At 36.4% G+C, this 13,036-nt stretch overlaps 1 protein-coding gene across 3 annotated transcripts in view; it reads left to right on the top strand.

The window, feature by feature from the left end:
- The first annotated feature begins 40 nt into the window (after positions 1 to 40).
- Positions 41 to 13,036, top strand: part of BORA (BORA aurora kinase A activator) — a 29,269-nt gene continuing 16,273 nt past the window's right edge. For all 3 annotated transcript variants that reach the window (XM_054506361.2, XM_064586009.1, XM_045869561.3), the window contains exons 1-5: positions 41 to 178; positions 1,275 to 1,442; positions 3,143 to 3,249; positions 6,192 to 6,237; positions 9,191 to 9,272. In XM_054506361.2, the coding sequence (XP_054362336.1) occupies positions 1,290 to 1,442; positions 3,143 to 3,249; positions 6,192 to 6,237; positions 9,191 to 9,272 (388 nt within the window). In that variant the 5' untranslated portion in view covers positions 41 to 178; positions 1,275 to 1,289. The remainder of the gene's footprint in view (positions 179 to 1,274; positions 1,443 to 3,142; positions 3,250 to 6,191; positions 6,238 to 9,190; positions 9,273 to 13,036) is intronic.

The following is a 13,036-nucleotide window of genomic DNA, read 5'->3' as shown; positions in this document are numbered from 1 at the left end:
CGGACAGCGGTACGACGCGATTGGCCAGTTCCCCACAGGGCCCGTGCCCTGGTTGGACTAAGACAGCGCGGAAGCGGGGAGTTAAAGAGTCTATGCCTGTCGTGGGAGCTGACCTGGCCCCTCGGGAGCGCCCTGGAGTCGCCTACTGGGGGGGCTTCCTTTTTATACACACCACTAGGTACGTTCTTTGTAGTGCCTGGCCTTTCCTCCTGTCTTGAATTGGAGAGCTCACTTTTCCTTTCTCCCGACCCACCTGCCCACTGTCCCCGGGGTGAATGGGAGCAGCGAGGGACTAGGTGCCGGGGGAGGGGGGGTGGCAAGCAGTGATCGTGTAGGGTTGGGAGTGACACTGGCCGGAGTGTCCACCTCTGCACTTCACCCAAGGAAGCCTGCTGCTTCAGCCTTCCCAGAAGTAGATTCTTTCTCCCTAGTCGTATCCCCCTTTGACTGAAAGTAATGCAGCCTGGCCTTCTACCCTGGGCTTCTTAGCGAAAAGGAGGCTATTTGAGGAGAGGCAACCAAAGGAGGCGGTTAATTTCCTAGTCCTAATCAGTCATACTTCTTTGAGGGGGGCTAAAGTGGAAGAAAGACACCCGTACACAAGCTTCGTCGTCACGTATTTGCTTGCTACAAATAATTGTAGTTTAGCAACTGTAGTTTAATAGGCAATTGCTGGGATATCCGAAGGATGTTCAAAGTCTTTAGAGACTTGAAATAATGAATAAATAACTATAGGTTCTTTTAGTTGAAAAGAGTTTTGTGTCTGCTATAACATTTAGTTGCCTCATTCATATGTGATTGACTGCTACTTATGTGCCACTTCTCTGAGCCTAAATCTTCTGCAGATGATTATCACTGATACTGTATCTCTCTAGCTTTAAAGGTTATTTGGAGAATCACTTTAGAAAATATATGTGAGGGGCGCCTGGGTGGCTCAGTCGTTAAGCGTCTGCCTTCAGCTTCCCAGGGTTCTGGGATCGAGCCCCGCATCGGGCTCCCTGCTCGGCGGGAAGCCTGCTTCTCCCTCTCCCACTCCCCCTGCTTGTGTTCCCTCTCTCTGTCTCTCTTTCTGTCAAATAAATAAATAAAATCTTTAAAAAAAAAAAAAAGAAAGTATATGTGATGCCTCTTTGTAAACTGTAAAAAAAAAAAAAAAGACCCAAGAGCATTAGATTTTGAGTTCTTTTTGCAAAATATGTTTGTTGAATACATTTTAGTTGTCAAAATGAATGTGGAACTTTGTGGTTTCATTTTTCATACTTATTTCTTTTTAGTTTTCTCTCTGTGCTATGGGAGATGTCAAAGAATCAAGAACGCAAATACCACCGGAAACTCCAGGAAGGATCCCGGTTTTGAATCCTTTCGAAAGCCCTGGTGATTATTCTAATCTCCATGAACAAACTCTCTCCAGTCCTTCTGTTTTTAAATCAACAAAATTACCAGTAAGTTATTCTTGACAAGTATATACAAATTATTTTAAACGTAAACATCTTTTTTTAGAAGGGAGAAATTTATCCTGGAGCACATATGTCTGGAATGTGCTTTTTTAGTTGTAATGTTCACTATAGTGTAGTGATTGGGCTAAAAATAAGTTAGGTAGTTTTTTTTTTTTTTTTTTTTAGTTAAAATTTCTCTTTTTTTTCTTTCAGTGGATAATGTGTTGGCTTCCTGCAACTGGGTGTAGCTAGATACTATGATTGATGACATATTTACTAATACTATATTTGAGGAGACACTGTATCATCTAATTATCTATTCTCATTTATTCAGCAAATCTTTTTGAATGCTGCTGTGTTAGATAAAGTACTAGGCATAGAGAAGAAGTCAGGGTCATTAGACACAAACTCTCAAGGAGCTTGCATTCTAATGCAGGAGTCAGCAAACTTTTTCTGTCAAGGGCCAGACAGTAAATATTTCAGGCTTTGCAGGTCATCTTGTTGCTGTTACAACTAGTCACCTCTGCCTTGTATCACAGAAGCAGCCATAGGCAATATGTAAACAATGAAATATGGCTGTGTTTCAATAAAGCTTTCTTCATGGACGTTTGAATTTCATGTAATTTTCACATGTCATAAAATAATAATTTTTAAAAATTTTCCAACCATTTTTAGTTTGCAGATTGTATAAAAAGAAGCCAACATCTACTCTAAAGGAAAACTCGTAACTAACCTAGCAACTTCAAAACAATATATGTGGTATTAGTGGCTAAGGTGATTAAGGGTGATATGGAAAGGAAAGTGCTCTTTTGGAGATTAGGGAAGACTTTATCGCTTTAGCTTATTTTTACTTTTATTTGCTACACTGGAGTTCTTTTGAAGTATGATCTTTTAACCTAGTAAATTACCTAGAAAAACTGCAAAGTGCGTTGCAATTTATGCTATATTTCATATCCGCTAAAACTACGAGCAAGTAAAATTTTACAGTTAATGCAGTTTATATTGAGTTGTAAATATGACCTCATGATTTTTGATTGAACTGTATTAAATTTTAGTTCTCTGTTAATCTAGAATAAATAATAGATTAGCTGCAGCTTAATCCTCAAAACGAGAATGTGTGGGATGTTGGATTTTTAAGCCTGGTTTTGTCAAAAATGCATTCGGAATTATAGATTAGGATTTGGGTAAATTTTTGGTTCAGTTGGATAGTTGAATGCAGAAAAGCAGCAGTGATTACCATTCATAATTATTTTAAGGATCAACTATTTTATGAGCTTTTGCAGGCACTTTTGTAGTTAGGACTTCATTTCATTTCAGTTCATTCTTAGTGAAAGTAAAGACCTTTGATAAATCTAGTAAGAGATTTTTACCTTTACATGGGTATGTTGCATCACTGATGAGTATTAATTGTGGAATTTCTATACCTTTATTACTCTACTGTGATTTTTTTTCCATTATTAATGCAATTTTAAAAATCACCCAGATGGAAGATTTGGATATTTTAAAATGTAGTCCAGTCAGTTGACTTAGTGTGATTTGATTACCATTTGCCATTTAATTTAGTGGTAAAGCCAAATTTTAAAATACAAGCTTTGAAATACTTTTGCATTATAACCATTCACATTATTTTGAAGCTGACATTGGTTAGAATTTTGATGAACTATTTTAGTTTGCTTTTACTCATAGGTTCACTTTCTTTTGTTAAGACTCCAGGGAAATTTAGATGGTCTATTGATCAACTAGCTGTAATAAATCCTGTAGAAATAGACCCAGAAGACATTCATCGTCAAGCTTTATACTTAAGTCATTCTCGGTAAGTTTTCCTTTTTTGTATTTAAGTATAATAACATGTTCTTAAGTGAAGAGAGATAGGAAACTCCGAAGGTTGAATATATTTATAGGTAAAGATATCAGGGAGAAAAAATTCTGAAACAGATTTACTGTAGCTAAGTGAAGAGTGAGTTCAAAGAACTATATCCAGAAAGAAGATTCCCTTGCTAACAGTTGTAAACCTAAGTAGGAATCTTTTTTTTTTTTTTTTTTTTAGAGATACTTCCCTCTGCTTCTTATGGGACAGCTGTGCTTTCCAGCACTTGGTAGAGAGAAGAACATTTTGAAATTTGTACCTTTCTACGTGATTGTGGCTTCTCCCATTGAATTTTTATATTGTTTTATTTTTTGGTGGTGTTGGGTAAAGCAAAATGCTCTTTCATTGCTGTTTATGTTTGGGGAAGCCTAACATCCCAAAACACATTGAATGGAAGGGTATCCATAAGCAACAGAGAGAGCTTTTCTAGACATTATCCAGTTTTGATACAAGACCCTTAGGGGATCTAAATTACATTGTACTGAAGTAAATCTAGTAATCAGAGCAGCCTTAACTTTTTGCTGTGTTATGCAGGTTTCGAGCACTAGTGTGCCTCAGACTGGTGGGCTGCTTGATGATGTCCAATGTAGTGAGAACATGCACTTCTTAGGTGGAACAGACCTAGCTTTTGATTACATAGTACTGTAATCTGTAATTATAAATAACGGTGTTTGGTAATAGTTTGGGGGCTTATTGTTGATGTCAGTTTTATAGTCTGATGTTTTAAGTATTTGAAACAATTGACTACTGGTGTAACCAGCTTTTAGTTTTCAGTCCCAAGATACATGTGTTGTCAGTCCAAAATAATGGATAATTGTTTTCCCTTTAACTTTAGAATTCAGTCACACAAAAATGTACACATGTTGAGATGCTTTTACAAATATTTGTCTGGATTTTTAACCCCTTCCTCTCTTGGCTTAGTAACTTGATGACCATTCACTGACAATTAATGTCCATCCAGAGGTGTTAGGAAGGGAATAGAATGGGGTTAGAGCATAAGAGGATTTTAACTGAAATATAAATAATACCTTTGAAGAGAAGGTGAAAAGAATATCTAAAAGCAAATGAGTGACAAATTAGACTGATTTTTTTGTTTCACACAAACTCTGTGTTTTATTATTTGCCTCTTGGTATATTCAACCATAGACAACTGTTATCTTCAGTTAAGAGATATTTATTGAGCACCTTCAGGAATACTGAAGAAGCATAGACTATTATTTCTGATATGCAGAGCCAACAGTACAATTAACCAAAGTTGTGGCACATTTCCATACTTATTAATAAATGATATGTCCTCTAGGTAGGTTTATGAAAAGAATCTTGGTGTATTTCAGTAGGTAGATTTATAATACAGAAGAGGGGAAAAGAGTGGGAAAACCCTAATTTTAATTTAATTTACTGATGTAATTCAGTAAATGATTACGGCTTCTACAAAGGATAATGAGTACATTCTCAACAAAATATGCTGACTCATTCTTAGAAACAAACTGGCTTCCAGTGTCTCTTCCTATCTAATCCGAGGGCCCAATTTCAGTGCTTCCCACCCTTTCATACTGCTCCACATAAAAAATGATAATTGTAAGGCAGATGGGTGTAAATAAATGAATCTGTGCATATGGAAGGTGAACAGTCCTGAAAAGGCCCTCCCCTACTCAGGATCCATTCAGGATATTCCTGTAACCTATTTGCATCATGCTGGTGTTCTTTGTCAGGATACTCTGTCCTGTATGACTTCTGAGAACCTTCCATGATTAGGTTCTACAATATTTGCCTAAACTGATTTTCACCGCTTCTAGCAATTGCCTGAATATTTCAGGTTCTTAAAGTCCCTCTGATGAAGCAGAAAATGTTTCTGAATGAGGTGATATTAAATCAGAGCTTACTAAATACTATATTGCTGTTATTATTATGCACTGTCATTTTGACCTGGCTTATGTTCATGAGAAGATAAAGAGAACTGAGTTATTTGTCCCCAGAATGGCTGTTGTTGAAGCTGAGATATGTGGATTATCATTGTAGTCTATTTTCTCATCATTCCCTTCCTTGAAAAATTCACTTGATTTTAATTTGTGAAACGTACATTTTTATATAAGGTTTGTTAAAGCCACAAATAATATACGTGAAAAATTTTGAGAGACAATCATTTAAGTTGTTATAAAAAGAAGTGTTTTACCAATTTATTAACAGAAAGTAAATAATCTTCCTTGGGACAGATTAAAGTGGTCCTCCAAGGCTAACTGCTTAGTCCTTGGCAAGTCTATGCCTTGTGCTCGAGACCCGACATTTTGTGTTAAATCTTGTAGCTGATAAATTTGTTTTGCTGTAATTGCATATTGTATCAAAGTGAAAAAAAATCATTTGGACAGAATTCTATATTGTCATTATTTTATTTCATAATTAATATTTTTGCTTCTTTGTTCAGAACTGTAAGGATGATAGTTTCTTTTCTTCTATTTCAGAGTAAGAGTTGATTCTAAAATTATAGCTATCATAAGCTTGCTATAACAGAAGAAAGAGAATCTGGACAATTTTTAGATTTCTGTGGAATGAAATACTTAATTTATGATGGTTAAAGGACAATGTTTATTCAAATTGCTTTATGTTGTTAATAGTAATTTAAAAATTATATCAATGTAAGCCCTTGAACAGAAAATACTATTCCATTCAAACTGAATGGAAAAGAGGGAGGTAAGCCTACCAGCACAATGCCAAATACCTAAATGCTGTCATTTACTGAATGTGATAAGACATCAGTTTTTCTCTTAAAATAAGCCTAACATTTGCCAGTTTTCAACAGAAGGAAATTATTTCTTTGAAAGCTTATTATTTTAAATGTTCAATCAGCTGAAGTAATGGCATGGTTATGTTTCTTCTTTATCTCTGTATAGAATAGATAAAGATGTGGAAGACAAAAGACAAAAAGCCATTGAAGAGGTAACTTAAAACCGTTACTGATCATAAAGCCAGTTAAGCATCAATTCTGCATGCACGTCACCCTGTTTAGGATGACTTCCTTCACATCCTTTCCTGTCGCAGATCGCCACCAGCCTGGCCTGTCCCCAGCTGTGTCTGGGCCCCTCTGTGCTCCCGTAAGACCAGCGTTGCTCACCTATGCCAGGGCCTGTCATAGTGCTCTTACGATACTGTAGTGACTGGTTTAGTGCTTCTCTCCCCTAGACTACCTTCTTTTCTTGGCCAATATTGTACTTCATTTATCTTTTCATTCTCAGGGCCTAGCCGGTTTGTCTTCCTTGTGCCGTCAGCATACCGATGAGTACAAACTTCTGTTTCAACTTGGAGTTTATGTAGAGAAAGTTGAATATTTTCAGACCTTGAAAATCTAGATTGGCATTGGCACCGGTTTTATCGTTTATTGTTAATGCTTTGAATTTTTGAAATAAAATACCTTACTAAAACATAAAAAAAAGTATATTACAAATGTAGGGGTTTTTTAAAATAAAAATAATAAACTAAGTTTTTCACTTTTTGCTGCTTTGTTTGATGATCTCCTCTTAGAGTGCAAGCCAGGGTTATCTATCTAGTTATTTCCCAGAGAGTCTTTATGTCATGGCAACATCTCTTTTTCCTTTTTCCCTCGCTAGCCCCCTCTACCCACCTCTATTCCTTAGCTATATTTGGCTCTTCTGCACCCCAGAAGACTTCAGCTATGCTGTGTGTAGAGATTAAGTGATGCTCTGGCCCCTCCTACACTTATTTTTCTAGTGTTGTTATTGTCTCCTTGTGTTTCAGATATAGCATATTTCTTCAAAAACCGTTGCATGTGCTTTACTCCTCCCAGACATTATACTTCTTTATGTAGTAACTTCAGAATTCTCATTCTGATCCAATCACTTGATTCCACCACAGTTGAATATTCTCAGACTGGTTCCCCTTTCCCAACATTTTAGAAAATATGCTTTCCCTTTAGAATCCTCAATTTTAAAGGGAAATTCAGCAGAAAATTTAAGAAGATGAGGTCGGAGTGAAAATTAGGGTCAGCGTATCAGAAACAAGTTAATATATCAGAAACAAATTAAATATTTTCAAATGTATAAATTTTTGAAAGAATAAATAAAATACATGCAGATAGTCAAAACAAAACAAAATTTGGACTTCAAAGAAAAATTATAAAATGAAAATGAAGAGCTTCTTGTTTCCCATCTTCCTAAAAATAAGTATGTGATATTTATACTTTCAGATTAATTTTATGTATATAACAGCAAATGACCTTTAACAAATAGGATCACCATTCTCGTTTTGCATCTTGCTTAATAATGTTTCTTAGATTTTTTATTATTAGTGCATACTGATTTTTAGTAACAGCATAGTATTCCTTTTATGAATGTGTCATAACCTAACTCAGCCCCTACTGATAGATATTTAGGTTGTGTTTGGTGTTTTTCTATCACAAATAATGCTTCAGTGAACACACTTGTACATATATCTTTGTGTAATTGCAACATACTTGCTAAGTCAGAGGCTTTGTGTTTTCAGTTTAGGTAAAGTTTGCCATGCCGCCCTCCCAAAAGGTGATAGCAGTTTTTACTCCTGGCCACGTTATGACACTTGATGTTTTCTCATGTCTGCAATACTGGTTATTGTTCAGCTTCTTAATTTGTATTATCCCTTTAAAAATTTCATCTTGTTAATTTGGATTTATATGTTTTTCATTTTGATTGAACTAAATACATTGCTTCGTTAGTTGGTGGGTCCTTTATATTTCTGGAAATTGTACTTATCGTAATTTCTGCCCCCTCCCCCTCTTTTTTTTTTTACATCTTTCCTCATGTCGAGGAAATTGTTCTTTACCATATGTATAGCAGAATATAAAAATGTTTTGGGGGTACCTGGCTGCTTCAGTCCTTACAACGTAAGACTAAGACTCTTGATCTCGGAATTTTGAGTTTGAGCCCCACATTGGATGTAGAGATTACTTAAGAAAAGAAAAATCTTAAAAAAAAAAAAAAAGAAAGAAAGAAAACTAAATGTTTTGAATTCGTCCCAAAACAGAGAGTGGGAAGGGAAAAATCCTGTATTAGACTTTATTTTGTATCTGGGATGAAAAAGGAAAGACCTGTATCCAAATGCTCTTATCTCCATTTGAGTGTACTGGCCAGTGGTGTACTATAAATGTTTAACAGCTGGCCCTCTGGCTGTGGGAGGAGGCTGATTTTTAGTGACTGCTGCTTTCTCTAATGTAAATACTCCAGCCGTGGCCAGTTTCAAGTTACTGCTGTGACGTTACCGAACGGTAAAAGAAGGGCAGCGGGAGAGCAGTGTGTGTGGGAGTACCACCATGCTGATGCAGAAGACATGATGAATCTCAGGAGCACCGATTCTGGGGAGCGCCCAATAATTAGCGAGTCCTGCGTTGGGGCTTTTGCTACCTTTTTGTTTTATATATTTATTTGTAAGTTGACAAGTTTTTAACATTGGCTTTAACAACTGATGCACAAAATTCCAGAAAATTTAATAATTAGGTCTTGAGAGCCAGGATAAGCCTGTGCCAGCACAGCAATCATACGAGCTTCCTTGTATACATCTATTTCCATTTATTTCTTCCCTCTTCATCCTCCCTTTTGTCATCTGCACCCTCCCCCCCCCAAAAAATTGGGAGGAATTAAAAGTATTTCTATGATTAATGCCCTTAGATTAATTTGCAAGTTTTAAATTTTAGTGGTTGAAGTATTAACATTTCTCTTTATATATACTTTACATTTCTTTTTATTTTACCTTTGGTCATTTGTGCTTTTAAGTATTAAGATTTTTAAATGTAACTAACTATAAAGTCTAGGTAACATGTTTGATGATTATTTGAAAATAACATGGGTACTTGTTTATATTGGGGGGGGAATTATACCTAATTGTATGACTTTAATTTTTCTAGTTTTTCACAAAAGATGTCATTGTACCCTCTCCTTGGACTGATCATGAAGGGAAACAGCTTTCAGAGTATCATTCCAGTAAATGTAAGTGTACTAAAAATCATATGAATGAAAATTATTAAATCATAGAATCGTAAAACTCAGTGAATATAAACAATATATAGTGAAGTGTCAGCTTATCTGCTTGGGTAAGGAGCTTGATACACGTTAGATTTCTGGATACCAGACAATTTAATCTTTTAAGGGTCAGGTTTCCAGGTAAGGAATGAACAAGTCATGAGAATAAAAGGCACAGCATAGAGAATATAGTCAGTGATGTTGTAGTAGCGCTGTGCGGTGACAGACGGTAGCTACACTTGTGAACAGAGCATAACATACAGAGTTGTACAGAGTTGTCAAATCACTGTGTTGTGCACATAAAACTGATGTAACGTGTGTCAACGACAAAAAAGCTGTTTAGAGTTTACAATTGAAAATGTGACTAAAATGTACTGAATTCTTATTTTTGGCCATTTTGTTCTGAATTTAACTTCTTCATGACTGTTGTGAGTATCAGTTATGATGGTTATAGAGGATCCATTGATGCAGAAATAGTTGGTATTGAATCAAGAACTGAGTTGGTGTTTTCTGCCTAATTTTCAAGGTTAATATTTAAAATGAAATTCTTAAATTGCTTTGCTTTTTGCTAATTTGCTGATTTCTTATAAAGGTAGAGGAAATATGGACACTTGACCTCTAGGGCAGTATTATATAGCTGATTATATGCAACATACTATTAATAAGGAAACTGAAGGACAAACCAGTAATCTTTTATTTTTCTGCCTTCAGGAAATGGTTATCTTTTATTTACTCTCACTGTCCTTTGAGTTATGAGCCATGTTCGAGTATCCCTTGTATATATAGGCTCATTTCAGTGAAATTGCCTACTCTTCTATATAGCATTCATTAATTATGCTCTCAGTATAAGAAGGACTGTTCCGTCCTTTATCAAAAACACAATAATAGGTAAAATGGATTGAGCACTCTCCATGTGCTAAGTGCTTTCAGTAATTCCTTACAACAGCTCACCTGAGGGAGGTACTATTATTGGCCTCATTTGATGAGAAAAGCTAGTTTTAGAAAGCTTAGAGCACTTGTTCAGGATTACAAAGAGGATAAAAGTGGTAGAACCTGGAGTCACAACTAGACGTTTTCAGTTGGAGTCTGTATTCTCAGCCATGACAAACAGAAGGTAGCATGCAGTAGTGGGTGGAGACCTGAGCTGGAGACCTCCTGCTACTATAAACCTACAGGGGTGATCTTGATCAAATTATTCGGTCTCTTTAGACCTCAGCTTTTTATTTATAAAATAAAGGAGGTGAGCTACATAGTTGTTTCTCCCAGCTCTTAAAATTTCTGTCCAGGGTGACATTTTCATAGACACTAGTTTTTTCCCCCAACTCTTCATGTTGATTTTTGACAAGGTGAATCAACCTTCTTATATGGTCTTTTTACAGGTGGGCACAGGCAAATATGGTTTTGTTTATTCACATTGGCTTATACTGTTAACTTTTACTATTTTTAATACTTGTGCAGCAAGGTGCTTCAATGAATATCCTTGTGTGTTTTTATTTATGGACTTGAGTGAGAATTTATTTGGAATATACACATAGGCTGAGAATTCCTAGCGTATAGACTATGTGTTTACCTGTTTTGACTATGCAGTGGCCCCCTTCTCCAGAATGAATGCACAGTCTACATGACCACCAACAGTGCCTAGGATTCCTATGTCCCCACATCCCTGCCAGCCCTTGGCATTATCCAGCTTTCAAATGTTTGCCTTTCCTTTTTTTTTTTAACTTAATTTTATTTACATTCAAATAATTAACGTATAGTGTATTGTCAGTATCAGAGGTAGAGTTCAGGGGCGCCTGGGTGGCTTAGTCGTTAAGCATCTACCTTCGGCTCAGGTCATGATCCCAGGGTCCTGGGATCGAGTCCCGCATCAGGCTCCCTGCTCACCCGGAAGCGTGCTTCTCCCTCTCCCACTCCCCCTGCTGGTGTTTTTGCTCTCGCTATCTCTCTTTCTGTCAAATAAATAAATAAAATTTTAAAAAAGGGAGAGCTGAGTGATTCATCTGTTGTATATAACACCCAGTGCTCATTACATCACATGCCCTCTTTAATGCCCAACACCCAGTTACCTCATCCCCCCACTCACTTCCCCTCCAGCGACCCTCAGTTTGTTTCTTCTGATTAAGAGTCCCTTTTGGTTTGTCTTCTCAATTTTGTAATTTTGTCTTGTTTTATTTTTCCCTCCCTTCCTCTATGCTCCTCTGTTTTGTTTCTTAAATTCCACATATGAGTGATAATGCATGATAATTGTCTTTCTCTGATTGACTTATTTCACTTAGCATAATACCCTCTGGTTCCGTCCATGTCGTTGCAAATGGCAAGATTTCATTTTTTCGATGGCTGAATAATATTCCATTGTATATATATATACACCACATCTTCTTTATCCATTCATCTGTTGATGGACATCTGGACTCTTTCCATAGTTTGGCTATTGTGGACACTGCTGCTATAAACATTGGTGTGCAAGTGCCCCTTCAGATCACTACATTTGTATCTTTGGGATAAACACCTAGTAGTACCATTGCTGGGTTGTAGGGTAGCTCTATTTTCAACTCTTTGAGGAACCTCCATCCTGTTTTCCAGAGTGGCTGCACCAGCTTGCATTCCCACCAACAGTGTAGGAGGGTTCCCCTTTCTCCACATCCCCGCCAACATCTGTCGTTTCCTGACTTGTTAATTTTAGCCACTTTGACTGGTGTGAGGTGGTATCTCATTGTGGTTTTGATTTGTATTTCCCTGATGAGTGATGTTGAGCATTTTTTCATGTGTCTGTTGGCCATTTGTATGTCCTCTTTGAAGAGATGTCTGGTCATGTCTTCTGCCCATTTCTTGACTGGATTTATTGCTTTTGGATGTTGAGTTTGATAAGTTCTTTATAGATTTTGGATACTAACCCTTTATCTGATAAAAAATGTTTGCCATTCCTAATGGGTTGTTTGACATTCTAAATGATTGTTAAAATTTTCATTTCTTTATATACTAATGGTCTTTGAAATTTCCTTTTTTGTAAAATACCTGTTTATAATTTATTGGCTATATTTTTATTGAAGTTACTGGGGTTTTTTTCTTGGTAATTTCTAAGACACCTTGTTTAACAAAGTTATATTGGTTCTAAACATTTCATATACCATCTCCCATTCTGTCATATGTATGCTGTTTTTGTTCTTGATGTCTTTGGTTGCATAGAAATTCTAATTTTGATGTAATCAAATCCATCAATTTTTTTTTTCTCCTTTGATTGTGTTTTAAGCTTATTTAAGAAGTCCTTCTAGGGGGAAGGAACCAAGGAAACACTTGCAATAGAGTTGAAAAGCATAATAATGCTGCATTTGGTGTCTTTCTGATCTAAGGAGGTCAGGGAAGGCATGCTGGTAGAAGATAATTTAAGCTGAGACCTAATTAGCCAGACTCAGCAAATGAGGGAGAAAAGTCAGAATAGTATGAGAAATACTAAATGTGAGAGAGAACCTGTTTTTTTTTAGGTGCTCAAATAAATAGCGTTTAGTTGGAGGGCAACTGTGCTAGAGACAGACAAGGTTTTGAAGGGCTTTCTACGATGCTAAGTTGTATGGACTCTAGCCTGAAGACCAAGGACGTTACAGGGTTTTCTGCAGCAGAGTACCTTGATTACATTTGCTTTATAGAAGGTCACACTGCTTACAGCAAAGAAAGCATTCAAATGTAGAATTTTCTTTTTTATATTTTTACTCATTCTGACAATATTTACTAGG

This window comes from Mirounga angustirostris, unplaced genomic scaffold (assembly GCF_029215605.1).
Source record: "Mirounga angustirostris isolate CCGP_5_RB_7025 unplaced genomic scaffold, mMirAng1.0.hap1 SCAF_3, whole genome shotgun sequence".
NCBI lineage: Eukaryota > Metazoa > Chordata > Mammalia > Carnivora > Phocidae > Mirounga > Mirounga angustirostris.
This window is presented reverse-complemented; position numbering and strand designations above follow the sequence as displayed.